The following is a 17,110-nucleotide window of genomic DNA, read 5'->3' as shown; positions in this document are numbered from 1 at the left end:
TAAGAGTCTTTGTGGCCCTTAGAAACATATTCGACGTATTAAATTTTCCTTGGTTGCATTATTCAGAAGTCTGAAGATCATAAAACGTGGTAAATGACGCATTATTCATTATCTTTTTTGGATTTAATTCATATCCGTCTACAGAAAGACAGTATTGTGAGCAGTATGCCTAGGTTTTTCCAGTATCTTATTAATTGTTCGTAACAACATAGAAGACAAATGTCAAACAATATTACAGTGTTTTATTAAAGTGGGAATCTGTTCATTGCTTGCAGAAACGCACATTTGAATGAAATTTTCTTCTGTGCTACGGGTCTATGCGCATGCGGAGACGCGCGTGGGGCCGGCTGAATGATGCTTATAATTCCCGCCTATGTCTTTGAACGTACACAACGTCACGTCCGTGTAAAATGGTTGAAACAAATGGCATAGTGTAGAACGTTAGTACTTTCTAAAAGGTATATTAAATAATTCGTGGTGTTGTGTTTGCCGATAAGACATAGCTGGCTTGGAAATTTGTATGAGTTTAGAGTTAAGGTAAGTTTTAACTCATTTTGTTAACTCAGTTTGTTATGACAACCATTAGTTTACAGTACAGGTGAGTGACTTGCTGTCAGTTCACGGGTAAATACAGTAAGATAACAGCAACAGAAATGTTGCGTTGACAGAAAGCGTTATAGACGCGCGAAGTGCAGAGAACATTAAACCGAAAGACTAGCTAATAATTATCTGCAGGAACAGTTATATTGAGGTTGCATTAGTTAATTCACTTTTTTTCGGGCTATTATGTGTTAGTCTCCTGTAATTGGATAATAATCTCTTTACAGGTTAGTGTTTTTGGCTACGCAAAAATACTTTAACAGTAACAACAAATTGGGATTTACGAAAATAAACGGCAGAACTCATTATATTCTGTGAACTATTATATTTTGTTTAAATATGCGTTTTTCAGTAAAATACGTGAAATTCGTGGTTCATTTCACATATTTGGCTTCCATTCTCTTCCGCCACATTCTTTCGAATTTTTCATTTTGTCAACGTATTACTTGAAAATTCTTATGTTTGGAATCATAATATGTTTGTTTATTTTACTACGACTGCCACGTGTGTGATGTCAACAGCAATCAAACACTGTAGCGTTTGCTCACAAAAATTGGTTTTGTTGTTCTGTTTGAATGACAAAGGTGTTGTCATTACGTGGTGCTGGAATTACTGTGATTTTGAATGAAAATTGAATGCTCCCTAAACCGTAAAAAACTTTCATATGAAGACTGATGAAGGAGCACTTATGACAGCGTTTAGCAACTTGATTCCATTGCTGTTAAAAAGTAGTAAACGTTCAGTAGCTCCACATTTTGCAAGCTAGACAGAGTTCTTGTCTTTAGTGACTAATTAACGAAATAATGTTTTAACAGCAGCATGAGACACTACTGTGAATGAAAGAACTTACCAGAAATAGAATTAATATTTTTTGATGGTTGTGTATTCTGCCCATAGTCCCTGGCATCCTGTACTAGCTACTACATAATACCCTTCATTTTTGAACATACACAGTTTTCCTTTGTACTGCATGTTCAAAAAATTACTTCTAGCCAAACATGGTTGGTGGCAGTTTGCACTCAAGTTTGGGCAGTTTATATACCCATTCTCCATACAGTATCTTGTAAGGGATTCATTTTCTCACAGTCTGAATGTAGTTGTAGTTACAATCTCCTGCTTCCTCAATACAACACTTACTCCTTCATTCATAATTGCAGATTTCTTTTTTTTTTCCAGATAATGAATTGTAATGTCCTTAACATCTAGAAGCAAATGTTATGCATGTTGTAAATCTACCAGATCATTATAGTTGGGATGTGATACAGCATAGGAACTACAGTCATGCCAGAATGAGATTTTCACTCTGCAGCGGAGTGTGCACTGATATGAAACTTGCTGGCAGATTAAAACTGTGTGCCCGACTGAGACTCGAACTCGGGACCTTTGCCTTTCGCGGGCAAGTACTCTACCATCTGAGCTACCGAAGCACGACTCACGCCCAGTACTTACAGCTTTACTTCTGCCAGTGTCTCGTCTCCTACCTGGTAGAGCACTTGCCCGCGAAAGGCAAAGGTCCCGAGTTCGAGTCTCGGTCAGGCACACAGTTTTAATCTGCCAGGAAGTTTTACAGTCATGCTGTATTCATAATGTTATTGATGCTTAAAAAATAGATCTTACTGTGTTGACTATAGGTGTATAAAGTTGAAATTACAGTTTGTGTATAACAGAAAAAGACAATTGATAAATGTTCATGCTGTTGTTTATCGTGGATCATATTATTTAAAGCAGTATAGAAAGCTGCATCAAACCAATCTATGGCCTGAGGACTGAATCAATTCAGAAGAAACTCTTGGATTTTGAAATATGGAGCAAGAGGTTGAGAGGAACATTCAGTACAAGTCATTGGTCTTCTCCAGTGACACAATGTTAATGGCTACCATCATGCCATCTTTTGGTCCAGATACTCACAGTTTTGATGTTAGTTCACAAAGACAACAATGTTATAGAGACAAAAATTTGATTGTGGTGACACATTAATTGGCCTATAGCTTTGTTTGAGGTCTAGAGTAGGTTGGAAGGTGACGGTTTAGTTGTTACAGAGTGATCTGTAGCTTAGACTGTTCGAAAAAATTGCCAGTATCACATAGTCAATATATTTACAGTGTTGGTCATATGTTTCGCATGACACTGGTCAAAGCCAATGACTCGTATCGAACATTCCTCTGTATCCACGCAGGGGTGGTTATTAAAGAAGGATGTACAAGAGTGCTTTAATTTCATGTGGCTGCTGATATAGATGTGTCATTGCCATTACACAACCCTTTTACATTTTGTGAATGGCCCGTGGTACTGAACTGTGACTTCATGTAACAGTTCACAGGAGACCACTCACTTCAGGTACTATATACATTAAGACCTTTGCTCACAGGTCATGCCTAAACATGTACAATAGTTATGAGGCAATGTGCATGAAAGGTTTTGAAATAATTATCTATATTAATTTTCCAATTATTTTGCTAAAAAAAAAAAAGAGCATCATAGTAACCTTTGCTTCAATATATTTCCCAGGGTGTCGTCATTGTGAAGAAATGGAGAGGCTGATCGAGTCACATATGTGCCCACTGTCATCAGGTATGTGGCTTCTTCCATCTTTCTACAAATTGGGCAAGGAAATTTAATTATAGTTACATGCTGTGCTTTCAGCTATTACAGCTATAATTGAACACTGATGACCAATCAGTCCCATTTTCTGCATTGTCTTCAAAATTCAACATTTTGTATACTTAATACAAGTGTGCTTTATCATAATATGCCATAAACAAGTGAACCTAAGTTTACCAAGATTTTATGTGCTACACTGCAGATATCTGTTATCACAACCACAAGCATTGTTTCATATTTACATTTTTACTCCTGCCAAACTTCAGAGAGGGGGAAATCGCTATCACATTCAAGCCCAGTTACTTAAAGCCTAGTTTACACGACAACATTGGGTTGCGCCATTCGTTGCGTAGAATGAGTTGCAAGCAAGTGGTTTCATATGACTGTAGACACGGCGACACCAGTGTACACTTCAGTTCATTTTGTGGGTCCCTGAGTCATGTCTGAAATGAAGGTTTTGGCAGCTGCACATCGCACAAGTTGTGATGGAGTTAAAGCTTGTTGCGTGGAATTGCTGCATAAGAAAAAAAATAAGAAACGTGTTTCGATTCATGACTGGATGAAGGAAAGAAGTCAGCTCGGTTGCTCAGCATCCTTGCTGAAATAATTTATAACGGAAGATCGAAGAAGTTCTTTTAATTATCTTAGAATGTCGACAAGAACTGATCATGCTTCTTCTAAATAGAGTTAATTGTGCGATAGGGAATAAAGGTACTGTAATGCATGAAGCACTGTCGCCAGAACTGAAATTACATATCATATTGCCTGCATTACAATCGAGAACACTCGGCATGCTATAAGATATGGTTTTAGTTGGTGATGACACTATTTCATTAACACCAATAATTATTAACATTAGCAACCATAATTATTCAAAGCAGGCCACATTAAGAAGAGAATGGTTTGCAAACTACTCTCTTGAAGATAGATCTGTACAGTGGCAATATTTCAAAATTCTAACATGTGAAAGGGGAGTACTGCAGCAACATTTTAAATAGATGAATATTGAATAAAAAATGCAGCTTCTTGAATTAGTATAGCCTTCCCTCCTGTAAACAATATTCCTTAAAGATTTGGCCAACTCGAACGATGGGATTTTACTCTTGTAGATGAGAGCATTGCCACAGCTAGAATTACACTTGCATGTATTATTCTTAATTCAGCTGTGTATGTGCTCCTAACTCAATAAATTTTGCCCTGCAGCTCAAACATTGTCAAACCATCTATGTTATGATTGCACATGATGGTCTCTGTGGCAGCAATATGTTGCTTGTTTTTGTAATCAGCATCACTGAAATCCCACAAACACCTATGCAAAGCATAGATATCCAAAAATTGAACATTATTGTCTGTTCCCCACTTCGTATTTCAGTTTGTCTACACTCTGCGAACACACACAACCTCAAAACTCGTGCAACTAATGTTTGCCAAAGTTGGAACACGCCAAAAGTATTTAGTTTCGCAGAGTTGCGCAAATATGTGGCGCTCATGCGCAGTGGCCGGTAGCGCAGTTGCCTGCAACCTAGTGTCATTGTGTGAACTAGGCTTAAAGTACACTTAATGGCGTTGGTGGCCCTTGTATTGAGTGCTGAAGTTCACAGTTGATTGATGTTGGTCATAGACAATGCAGTGATATTTACATCTGTTCTGTCCAAACCACTGTGGAGCGCATGGCACAGGGTGCATACCATTTTACCAGTTATTATGGTTTTTCCTGTTCCATTCACATATGGGCACAGGAAGAATGATTGTTTAAATGCTCATGCAAGCTGTAATTAATCTAGTCTTGCAAATCTTGACCTTACTGGCCCTATGGGAATGATACATAGGTGACTGGTATGTTTCTTAGTCTCATTTACAAACGGTTCTTGAAACTTTGTCAATAGGCTTTCTCAGGATGGTATAGATCTATGTTCAAGAGTCTGCCAGTTCAGTTTCTTCAACATTTCTGTGACACACACTTATGGGTCAAACAAACCTATGATCATTTATGCTGCCCTTCTCTGTATTCATTGAATATATCATATTTCAGCCACGTTCTTAGATGGTCCGCACAAGTGATTTTTAAGCAATCCCCTTTGTTGCCTGATTCTCTTTCCCCAATATTCTACCAATAAACCGAAGTCTACCACCTGCTTTAGCCACGACTGAGCCTGTGGGATATTTCCATTTCATATCCCTTTGAAACGTTACACCCAGGTATTTGTGCAAATTGACTGATTCCAGCAATGACTCGTTGATATTGTAGTCATAGGATATTACTTTTTTCATTTTGTGGAGTGTAAAATTTTATATTTCTAAACAGTCAAACCAAACTGCCCGTCTTTGCACCATTTTGAAATCTGATAAAGATTGGACTGAATATTTGTGTAGCTTCTTTCAGAGAGTACTTCATTATAGATAAGTGGATCATCTGCAAAAAGTCCGAGGTTACTATTAATATTGTCTGCAATCTCATTAATACACAACATGAACAGCGGGAGCCCCAACACACTGCCCTGGGGCACACCTGAAGTTATTTCTACGTCTGTCAACGACTATCCGTCCAAGATACCATATTGTGTGCTCCCTACTAATAAACCCTTAGTCCGGTCACAAAGTTCATATTTTATGCTGTATGATTGTACATTTGATAATAATCATAGATATGGTTCTGAGTGAAATGCTTTTCAGAACTCGAGAAATACTGCATCTACCTGACTGCCTTTATGCAAAACTTGCAGTATGTCACATAGTCGATGTTTTTGGAATCCATACTGGTTAACATGGAGTAGATCATTTTGTTCAAGTAATCTCGTAATGTTTGAGCTCAGAATATATCCTAAGATTCTATAGAAAATTGATTTCAAGGATATTGGACGGTAGTTTTGTAGATAACTTCTACTATCTCTCCTATAAATGGGTGTGACCTGTGCTTTCTTCCAGCTATTGGCCACTATAATAGGGCTAACTCACCACAAATTATGTATAGAAATAGGGAGGTTTGTTCAATTTTAACCATGTCAGTAATTTCTCAATGCCACTGAAGCTAACACTTGTTTCATCCATTTTTTCAGTAGGAAGAGGATTAAATCGAGACAATTATCTTGGGCTTTCCGTTGTAAAGGAACATTTGAAAATGGATTTGAGCATTTCTGTGTTTGCTTTGATGCCCTCAGTTCTTGTCTCATTGGCAAGTAACTGGCCAGTAACTTTGGTGCCACAAACAGCCTTTGTATACAACCAGAATTTCTTTGGGTTTTCTGAAAGACCATTTGACGATATTCTGCTACGGTAGTCATTGGAGGCTCCTCACGTTGCTCTCTCGACAGCCAAATGTGTTTCATTTAGCATATATCTATCTGTACTGCTACGCTTTGTTGTACATCTATTATGCAGTAGTCTCTGCTTCTTTGCAGTGAATGTATACCATGGAGGGTTTCTCTCATAAACTGTTCTACTGGGTATGTATGTATCCATTGCATGGTCAACTATTGTTTTAAACTTGAGCCATAGTTCCTCTACATGCTTCAGTCCTCTGCTAAAAGTTTAAAATTCCTCAGTGAGATATGACAGTACCACTTTTTTATCTAGTTTACTGAACATACATATATATCTTTTTACTTGTTTTAGTCACCCTTTGTGCTTTGGTAATCATCCTGCCACTACTGCCTCATTGTCACTGGTGCCACTTTTGATGTGGACATCCTCAAGGAGGCCAGGTCAGTTGGTGACATTAGATCTAATATATTTCTATTATGAATGGGGCTACGAGCTATATATCCAAGTAGATTTCAGAGAACAGCAGTTAGTAATGTTACACTGAATGTCTTGTCATGCCTGCCGGTAACAAAACTGTAATTTTCACACTTGATTGTTTCCACCGATTAGTACAGAATGGTTGGGAAACTTAATGTGCAAATAAACTGAGATTCTCTCTGCAGTTACTGATGTGGTTATTATGGCTTTTAAGGGTGGTTGCTGATTTACATGTCTATTAGTGAATGGAAAATACTAGATGTGCTGATGGACTAACCTGTAGCGAAGCCCAGGTTAGATTGGAATGTTCCAGTTTGCTTGTGAGTTGACAAAGTCAGCATATCTCAGCACAAAAATACGATTGCTGTAATAGATGGATGTGTAGTGTAGCCCAGGATGTATGTTCATCATTGCAATAACCAATTTTTATCTCATTTCCGATTTTGCCAAAAATTGCAACAAAGCGATTAAATTCTAACTTAATAGTCAAAAACTTTATTTGTGAACATGCATTCTAATTCGCCACCGACAAGTCTCACTACTTATCGTATTCAGTTCTCACCATTCATCACACAAGTCATTACCAACATTGGCATTCAAAGGACCAGCTGCCATCACCATAACTGTACTTTTGCCAAGCCAGTTTATTGTTGTTTAAAACTTTCGTCTACTCTTTATAGCTGTTTCTATTTTTTGCTTAAAAAGATCACTAATATTTCTGTGACATGTTTTGAATGTCTTATAGGTTTAGAATAAATTAAACTAAGATAAATGTTCTGCACTGACAGTTTGTCCCCCTTTGTGGCTTTCTGATGATACGTTCAGAGTACTTTTGTGATTCTGCCATACAGTCCATAGACTTTGTATTTTTTTGCGCTACAGGGAAAGATTGTGCTTAACCAGGGAGACAGGTGATTATTGTTCTTTGATTCATCCTCATAGGATGTTTTTTATATATAATTAAATGAGCTATATTTTTGCTGCTTGTGTAGAAAAGCATGTGTGCAGTTGTACGGAAGTAGAGATAGGAAATGATTATCTTTTGGCAGTCAGGTACAGAAGGCTGCGAAAATATCTGCATATTAGCAAATACAGGTACTGAGTGCTGTCTTCCTTACTTAATATTTGTATTGTATTTGTTTGGAACACAATTTTTCGTTTTGAGTCCCTTTTGTTTTATTAGTATGAGTAGCCAACTTTGTCATGAGGTGGTAGGTGTCTGTGGCTGTTGCATCTTATCATCTACCAGATGTTGTTTTACTGCATTGGTGGATTATAAGTTTTCGTTATGTTTACAATACATTAGAAAATATTAATAATGCTTACTTCATGGCAGATTAGAGATCATTTCAAACTGCAAAAATGTAGTAATGGAAGGCCATTGCTGTTTGAAAACAAACTGTCTCTCTTCAACATTTTTGCAACTGCTATCGTTGTACTTTGCTTGTGTGAGCAACTATCGTAGATAGAGTGATTGATTGATTTACACCTAGTGTGTAGCAATTGCTTCATTTTGTGACCACTCAAGCTTGAAATTTAGATGATGGTGCTCTTTGCACTATTGAGGATAAGTTTTTCATGGCAAAGCTATTTTTTGTGGTTTGACCTATTTTAATTAACTGATCTTTATTCTAGTTAATGTTAGAATTTCACTGAATGAAGTTTTTGCATTGATTGTGAATGAATGAATGTTCTAATGTACTGTGAATATCTCCATGAGACATTTTCAGATTTATTTGCAGTTAAGGCACACTTAATTTTATTTGAAAATGTATTAACCAGAATGTGGGCAGCGTGGTGGCTTGTTATATTTTATCATAAATGGCTGCAGTTATTAACAACACTAATTCTTGTTGTCTGTCTATAGTGCTCTACTAAATTCCATCAATATTTCCTGTTGCGTGTTTAAGCCATTGGCAATCTATTAGTAATGAGAGAGAAGAGAAAGGGCAGAATGGAACAAGAAATATCTGTCACAGAGTCATGTCCAAAATGCTTTAGGTGACCCATAAACAAAGCTAGGTAGGATAATGAAGGTGCACACCTTTGAAAAAGAAAGTAATATTTGTAATTTTGGGTGTACTAGCTTTAGGTGATAACTGTCTGGAAAAATGAGCTTTGAAATGTGAATTATTTGTGCATGAATTGGATTAACATGGAGAGAAAAAGTATGTAGTTCAAATGAATATATAATTTGGGTGCAATGAATTAAATTACCTTAGACAGTTTGGTCGATAGAAGGTTAATTATCAATTAAATTTGATTTTGGGTCACAGTTAGTTATTATAACTTGTCAGATCACAAAAACAGCTTCTTGCAGGCCTATAACAACTTCCATTGAAAATTGTACAACCTGTATTTGTCAATTTCCATTACCCCTGCTTATTACTTGCTGTCTTCTTTCACTGTGCAAGATGGCTGATGATTTTATGCACTGGAATTACGGGAGAAGTAACATGATGCATCTTAAATGTGATCAAGGAATTGTAAGTTTGGTAACTGACAGAAATGTGTGTGTGTTTGGGTGGAGGTGGGGGGGGGGGGATATGGTAGATGTAGATGAAGATGTTCATACAGTAAACAGGTTCAAATTGATGTCTGCTGCAGTAGTTAATCTGAGATGAAGAGGCCTTGCACAGAGTAAATGAACATGGAGAGCTGCATCGGAAAAATCTCCACACTGAAGTTCATAACAGTGCCATTTTGGAAATCTTCTGATCCATTCAAATTTAGGGTTTCATTACTCTCCTGTGTCACTCAAGTGAAAATTTAAATCTTTCCTTAACACCACAATGATCAATTGACTTCTGGATTTTCCAAGTGACCAACTGCTCATTCTGTATGCACTTACCTATTTAAAGTGAGACTGAAGTTAAGAAATGTACTTCAGTTTGATCTGTTTAGTCTCAGTCAACAAATTTATGATATATGTTGCAGGGCTGTTACACAAAATTTGCTTGTAAGCAGCAACTTATGAAAGAAATTAGTTTGTAACCCTTCTTTTTCTTTGGGACGTATGGCCCTGTCATGCGTGCTTATATGCTCCACAAGCCACGGTATGGAGCACAGTGACGTGTATTTCATACCAGTGTAACATGTACACATTAATCTGAATTTAGTAAATACATGAACTGTGGCAGGAGTGACATGATGTGGAAAGTATAGATACGACAACATATTCTTTTCAGTACAATATTTAAAAGATTAAGCAGAGGTTTTTATGCACAAAGTCTTGGGCCTTTTCTGAGGAAGAAGAGTCTGAAACATTCAGAGGTAAGGAAGGAAGGTTACAGTTTACTTTACCATCAACACTCAATTCCTTAGAGGTAGAGCACTAACACAATTTGGTCAAGGATGGAGAACAAAAAGTCTCTCTGCTCTATTCAAAGGAACTGTGATGGCATTCAAAGGAAATTATATAGTGAAGCCCTAGATTCTGGTAATTTATGGGATGGGAATTTGAGCCCTGGTTCCCTTAAAAACAGTTCATTGCCTAAAAAACTGTGTAATTTGTTTGGTTTCTGCAGAGTTGTTAAGCAGTTAGTCCTCTGTCATACATCTGAATTTCAAACTACTGTTTCAGCAGTTCATCAACATTGGGAATAGTACATTTCATACCATATGTAGTACTACTGGTAACATATTTTAAGTTAAAAAAACTAAATCTAGTTCCAGAACACCCTATCTTCATGAGGTCTGAATGACCTGCACTTCCCTATGAACCTTCCCCCTTGTATTCATCTTTCTTTTCTAGGGAGGTAACTAGAAGGTTTTTTACTTTTGTGTAGCGTGGAGACTTCGTGATAGAAGTCCAGACTACAGAGCCAAATGTCTCTGGTTCAAACCCCAGTTAGTCCTACTGTTTTGTCAAAACAGAATTGTGCCCATCACCTTCCATCTGTGGTGGAGATATCGTGCACCATTTAATGACAGCAGACAAGTGTGATCAGTCTGTTTTTTGAAATGTTCATGTATGTAATTGTATTTTGATAGTTGTCTTTGACCTTGATATTTATTGATAGTAAAAAGTGCATGCACGTTCTTTAAGTCCACGTCTGAAGATTTCAGGCAGGAATGTAGATGCTTGAATAGCATCTGAAGTCAGACAGATGGAAGAAAGGTTGATAAATTGAATTTTTATTTAAAATCTGTTAAATGAGAGTATGTGTCAGTAACAGCAGATTCTATTGATGATTTGCATGAAGTCAGTTGTCTATGAAATGTGCATATAAGCTAATATGTTATTCCATAATTTTTTATGTTCAAAATACTGTCTTGAAATAGTTTCATTACATGAGAAATGTAATAAAATGAAACAAAACATCATAATCACTCAGAACCAGCCACAGATTTTTTGCAGTTTCGGGAACAGCGAGTAAAATGTTTTGTTTCAGACATGAAATTAGTAGCTCACATTTCAATTTGAATGACTAGTTCCCATAAAATGTTTCAGAAATGAGATCAGTAGCTCACACTTGGATACGAATGACCAGTTTCCATGTAATGAAGTGCCACTGCCAGCCTTCATCACTGTAGAAATTCCATTACAATTGATCTAGGGATATTCACTATTAGTTTTTTAACCAGAATACCAAAATTTGCTGTGACATTTAATTGCAAGCACATTATTGGTGTTTACCCCCTCAGTTCCCATGGATTCCCATTAGAGCGTGGCAGAGAGGTGTGAACACATATTAACACTCCTGATGTTCTTGGGTAGTACAGTATGTAAGAGGAACTAAAACTCTTGGAGTGATAATGCTGATCGGCATGATGAAATTATAACTTTTGGGATGGGGTATTGTTTGGGCTGTGCAGAGAAATTTCTTTTTGGGTAGTGGACTATGGAATCAAAGAGAACCTCATTGCATGTGAAATGACAGATTGTTTGATGATTTGAGCAGTTTATTCTCACTGGTACTGCTGTGTAAGAAGGGAATTGTTAGAAGTCCCTTCCCAAGAGGACATCGAGAATAAGTATCTGTTAGAAGAGTTGCATTTGCGACGGTCTGTGACAAACATAACTGCTTTTCTTTGCTGCATACAGTTAGGCAGCACAATGTAAACAGCTGACACGTTACACAGTGTTTGAAAGGGAATGCATCGACATCGATGATAGTTGACCAGGGCTGCACTTGCACTGCAACAGTGTAAAACAGTAACTGTCTTTGTTGTAACACTGTAATGTGAGCCCTCTTGTTAAAGACATATGTGTAATTATTTTGCATGGGCTTAAATGGCTGAATGTTTCACTAGACAGCTGATACAAATTAAGGTAGCATTCACCTCTCAAATCCTGCACTCCCAAGTACCAAATGCCCAGTGAAACATTTTGCATTTCCTTATGCAGCATTTCTAAGGCATAAAAGACAAGTTAATGAAATTTAGGATTTTGAAGTGATTTCTTTTTCGCAGAATGCCAACTTCTTGCAGATCTCATTTCATCCAAACGAGAACCTATAAGTTTTTACTTCCTGTCACCTCACAGAGATTCTTGGATTCATAAAGCTTTGGGAAACTGTACTGGTCTAATTTCATTCATTATGTACTAGATGTCCTATGATCCACAGCCTCTGATAGGTAGTTGACTCGTGAAATTGTAGCAAAGTCAAGGGACCATCACGAGCATTTTAGTCGAAAATTCTGGCTTTGCTCAGTATTGGAAGTGATGTTTAAGACTTGACGGTCAGTTATCAAGTGCTAATGTGCTACAGTACACTGGAAAAATCGTACTAAAATTACACAATTTCTCTTCGAATGCAGAATGGAAATTGCACTAAAATTACACCGTTTCTATTCGGATGCTTGCCGGTACGCAAATAAAATGGACAAAAACATGTTTTGTAATGCTCTCTCCACGATAAACAGAAACACGTATTGAGTGCTAAAGTGATGGTCAGCCACACTATGATCAACTCAGAGAAGGGAGGCAGCTGCCTGTTTTTATCTGCGTGCTCTGATGGGGCACCATCCTTTGTGGCACTGAGTCCTACTTTGCTCACAGCGCGTGGTCAATATTTTTCTAAGAAAGTGGGTGTAAGATATTGTGCAAGCTTAGGGTATGAGAGATTTTTGAGTGGTAGTTCTGGTGACGGCATTGTGACAGAGTGATCAAGCGCACTGACCGACAGTTTGTTGGTTCAGGTTCAGTTCCTGCTGCTACCATATTTTTGTCACTTTATTTTATTGCTCGTATTGTTAAATGATTAATTATAAAATTTGACTATGTTTAAGCAATTTAATTTTTATATGTAAACTTAATATGTTCAATTTAGTTACCATTACTACCCTTGTAAGTCAGAAGTCTGTAGGCCACCACATTGTAGCACATTGGTAAAATTTTGTAAGAGATGCCACTGTGTTTGACACAACTTAGTTATGAAGACATAAATAGTTTCACTAGTATCCAGTGTAGGAACTAATCAGTTAGCCAGTAATATTATATTAAGCTTTCATTCCAGGCCTGATTGTTTAAAAAAAAAAAAGTATTTGAATGAAATAAAAGTAAAACTTGTTTCGTCGTTACATTTTTATCTTCCATTTGCCTAACAGATATTTTTAAAACTGAAATACTGATTTTTGCATAGACATTAATACATTGTGGTGACAGAAGTCATGGGATACCGCTTAATATTGTGTCGGACCTCATTTTGCCCGATGTAGTGCAGAAACTCGACGTGGTATGGACTCGACAAGTCATTTGAAGTCCCTTGATGAAATATTGAGCCTTGCTGCATCTACAGCCATCCATAATTGCAAAAGCATTGCCGGTGCTTGTGCACAAACAGTTCCATAAATGTTCTATGGGATTCATATCAGGTGATCTGGGTGGCTAAATCATTCACTCAGATTTCCAGAATGTTCTTCAAACCAATCACGAACAGTTGTGGCTCGGTGACCTTATTTAGTGCCATCCATAAAAATTCCATTGTTGTCAGGGAGCACGAACTCCATGAATGACCGAACATAACCATTTCTAGTCAATGATTGGTTCAGTTGAACGAGAGAACCTAGTCCATTCCATGTAAACACAGCTCACACCATTTGGAGCCATCACCAGCTTGCAGTGCCCTGTTGACAACTTGGGCTCGTGACATTATGGGGTCTGCACTATACTCGAAGGCTACCATCAGCTGTTACTGACCAAAATGGGGACTCATCTGACCAGGCCACGGTTTTTGCAGTCGTTTATAGAGTCTAACCGAAATGGTCGCAGCATGTGATGTCTAATGTATACGTTCGTTGTATGTTGCACATTGATTTCTGCGGTTATTTCACGCAATGTTGCTTGTCTGTTAGCACTGACAACACACGCAAACGCCGCCGCTCTCCGAGTTGGAAGAGTAGTGGAAGAGAATGTTCAGTGTCTTGAAAAGAGGCAATAACATGAATATCAACAAATGTAAAGTATAGATAATTGAATGTTGCCAGGTCAGGCATGTCGAAGGTATTAGGTTAGGAAATGAGACACAAAAAGTAGAAGATGAATTTTGCTAAAAACCAGAATAACTGATGATGGTAGAAGTAGAGAGGATGTAAAATAGAGTGGCTGTAGCAAGAAAAGCATAACGGAAAAGGAAAATTTGTGAACATGTAATACAGATTTGTTTGGAAGTCTATTGTGAAGGCATTTGTATGGAGTATGGCCTTCTACGAAGTGAAACATAGTCAATAGACAGTCCAGGAAACAAGAGAATAGACGCTTTCCATATGTGGTTCAGCTAGAAATAATAACTAATGATGAGATACTGAACTGAAATGGGGAAAAATGAAATTTATGGCACAGCTTGACTAAGACGGGATCGGTCGGTGAGACACACCCTGTGGTATCAAGATATCGCCAGTTCGTTTATGGGAGAAAGTGTGAGGGTAATAATTGTAGAAGAAGAACCAAGGAGTAAATACAGTCAGTAGATTCAAATTAATTAAGGTTGCAGTAGTCGTTCGGAGATGTAGAGGCTTGCACGGAATAGACTAGGGTGGAGAGCTACAACAAGCCAGTCTTCTGACTGAAGACTATAACAACAACAACAACAACAACAACAACAACCTGCCATTCGAACCAATCTGTTCATTTATTCTGGCATCTGTTTAACAGATAAAATAATGCTCTTGTTGTTTCTTTGTTACATTATAGCTAATTCCAGCCCTATGTGACGCAGCAATGACATTTCCACAGTGTCTATATTTCTTTTAATGTTCACAGTATCGATGAAGCAACTGCTTAATAGAACAATCATGACAGTTACCGAGGGAATGCTTATAATTTCTCCAGGTTGCGTTCGTATGCTTTTATGATTAGCTCACTCAACATCGAACGTTTACAAAAGAGCCCTTCAGGGCATCTGGCGCAAATACGGTCATAACATCCATGATTCGTCTCTCTCCTTACTGAACTAGAGGAAGAAAGTGTCATTCTTCTGGGAATCCAGGCAAAAGCGGCCGTCGGTTTAGCAGCAAAGGTTTCCTGCATGAGAAATGCTATGGCACTGTGTTCCATTACCGTTCATTTAGCCAACTCTCTTTTGAAGCTCAGAATAAGTGTGTCAGTTGGTTTATGCACACAGGTGAAATGCATGCAAAGGTTTATTCAACCTGACATCGAAGTTAACAGATCGTCGGCAGCTTACCTTATCTGCCCGCCCGTTTCTTGCATCAGTGTACTAATTACTGTAGTTACTTACCACATGTTTTGCTCGCTTTGTAATGCGTACCTTCCTCGCTTCTTTGAGTGCACTGAACAGATAGTCACGAGGAGCGAGGTCTGGTATAGGAGGAGGATGTAACAGACTTGCAAATTTAATATCCTGACTAGTCTTAACTGTCTTACGGGCTGTACGCGGTCGGGAGTTGTCATGCTGTAGCAGTACTCCTGAAGTCAGAAGTCCTAGTCGTTTACTCCTGATTGCAGGGCGAAGTTCATTTTTCAGCACGTCTTAATAAAAAGTACTGGTTACCGTTACTCTCCTATCTATATAATGTTCCAAAATTACTCCATTCGCATCCCAGAAGAGAATGAGGGTGACTTTTCCAGCGACTGTTGAGTGCGGAACTTTTTTGGTTTCGGCGATGAGCTGTGGCGCCATTCCTTGCTTTACCTTTTCATTTCTGGTTGGTGATAGTGGACCCAAGTCTCATCGCATGTAGTAATTTTTCCCAGAAATGCGTCATCTTCGACACGGAAACGATGCAAAAGTTCTTCACTGGTATCGACACGATGGGTTTTCATTCAACGGTCAACTGACGTCGCACTCATCTTACAGACATCTTATTGAAGTGCAGTATATAGTGAACAGTATTCTGCGCTGAATCAGTACTAATCTTCAAACTTGTGGCTACTTCGTTCAGAGTTACTTACACATTTGTTCTCCCCTTACAAGCTTCTCCACTAACATAATGTTCTCGTCCGTCACAATGCGGTGAGCTTGCCCTGGTCTTAGGGCATGCTCCATAAAAGTTAGACTGCTGTTAAACTTCCTACACTGCTCATACACCGCACAGCGCAGACCTATGAGCATTAGATGTTCTAGATGGTGTTTTCTTTTTAGTTGTATTTAACACCAATGTATCTTGCGTGTTCTTGTCACGTAAAACCCAAAATCGTTCATGGATCTGTTCTTGATTTGTTGGGCATATTTCTGCGTAACATTCTTTTGCGCAACATTTTTTAATGATTGCAAATTTCTTAGAATAGACTTTCTCACCGGTTTTCGTTGAAACATAACACCTCTTCTTCGCGACCTCTTTCTTCCATTTCCCTTTCTTCCTGAATTTTACGTTTCCTTTCAATTAGGAAGTTCTCTGTACGGGATATACTACCACAGTCACTTCCTATATTTTGTTTACAGTCACTACTATGTGATGCTGGCAAACGTAAATTCCCGTCACTGACAAATACGTCTCAGCACAGCGCACAAGCAACACTGGTACGAGCGGCGTGGAAGTTGTCTACTGACCGCGGCGGTCGGTGGAACGACGACGTAGAATAACACGGCCGTAAAATGTTTCTGGAGGGCGTTGCGTCTGTCGGAGAGTAGCAATAATTTGTAAGCACAAAGACTGATTCTTGTTGTCGTTGTGGTCTTCAGTCCTGAGACTGGTTTGATGCAGCTCTCCATGCTGCTCTATCCTGTGCAAGCTTCTTCATCTCCCAGTACTTACTGCAACCTAC

The 17,110-nt window shown here is 38.2% G+C and overlaps 1 protein-coding gene across 1 annotated transcript in view; it reads left to right on the top strand.

The window, feature by feature from the left end:
• Positions 1-407: 407 nt before the first annotated feature.
• The window catches only part of LOC124797862 (rho guanine nucleotide exchange factor 18), a 605,682-nt gene continuing 588,979 nt past the window's right edge, over positions 408-17,110 (top strand). Inside the window, exons 1-2 of the mRNA XM_047260933.1 lie at positions 408-537; positions 3,109-3,171. Coding sequence (XP_047116889.1) covers positions 3,129-3,171 — 43 coding nt within the window. The 5' untranslated portion in view covers positions 408-537; positions 3,109-3,128. The remainder of the gene's footprint in view (positions 538-3,108; positions 3,172-17,110) is intronic.

Source organism: Schistocerca piceifrons, chromosome 5 (genome assembly GCF_021461385.2).
Source record: "Schistocerca piceifrons isolate TAMUIC-IGC-003096 chromosome 5, iqSchPice1.1, whole genome shotgun sequence".
Taxonomy (NCBI): Eukaryota; Metazoa; Arthropoda; class Insecta; order Orthoptera; family Acrididae; genus Schistocerca; species Schistocerca piceifrons.
Note: the sequence above shows the minus strand (reverse complement) of the source record. Positions and strands in the feature narration are given on the sequence as shown.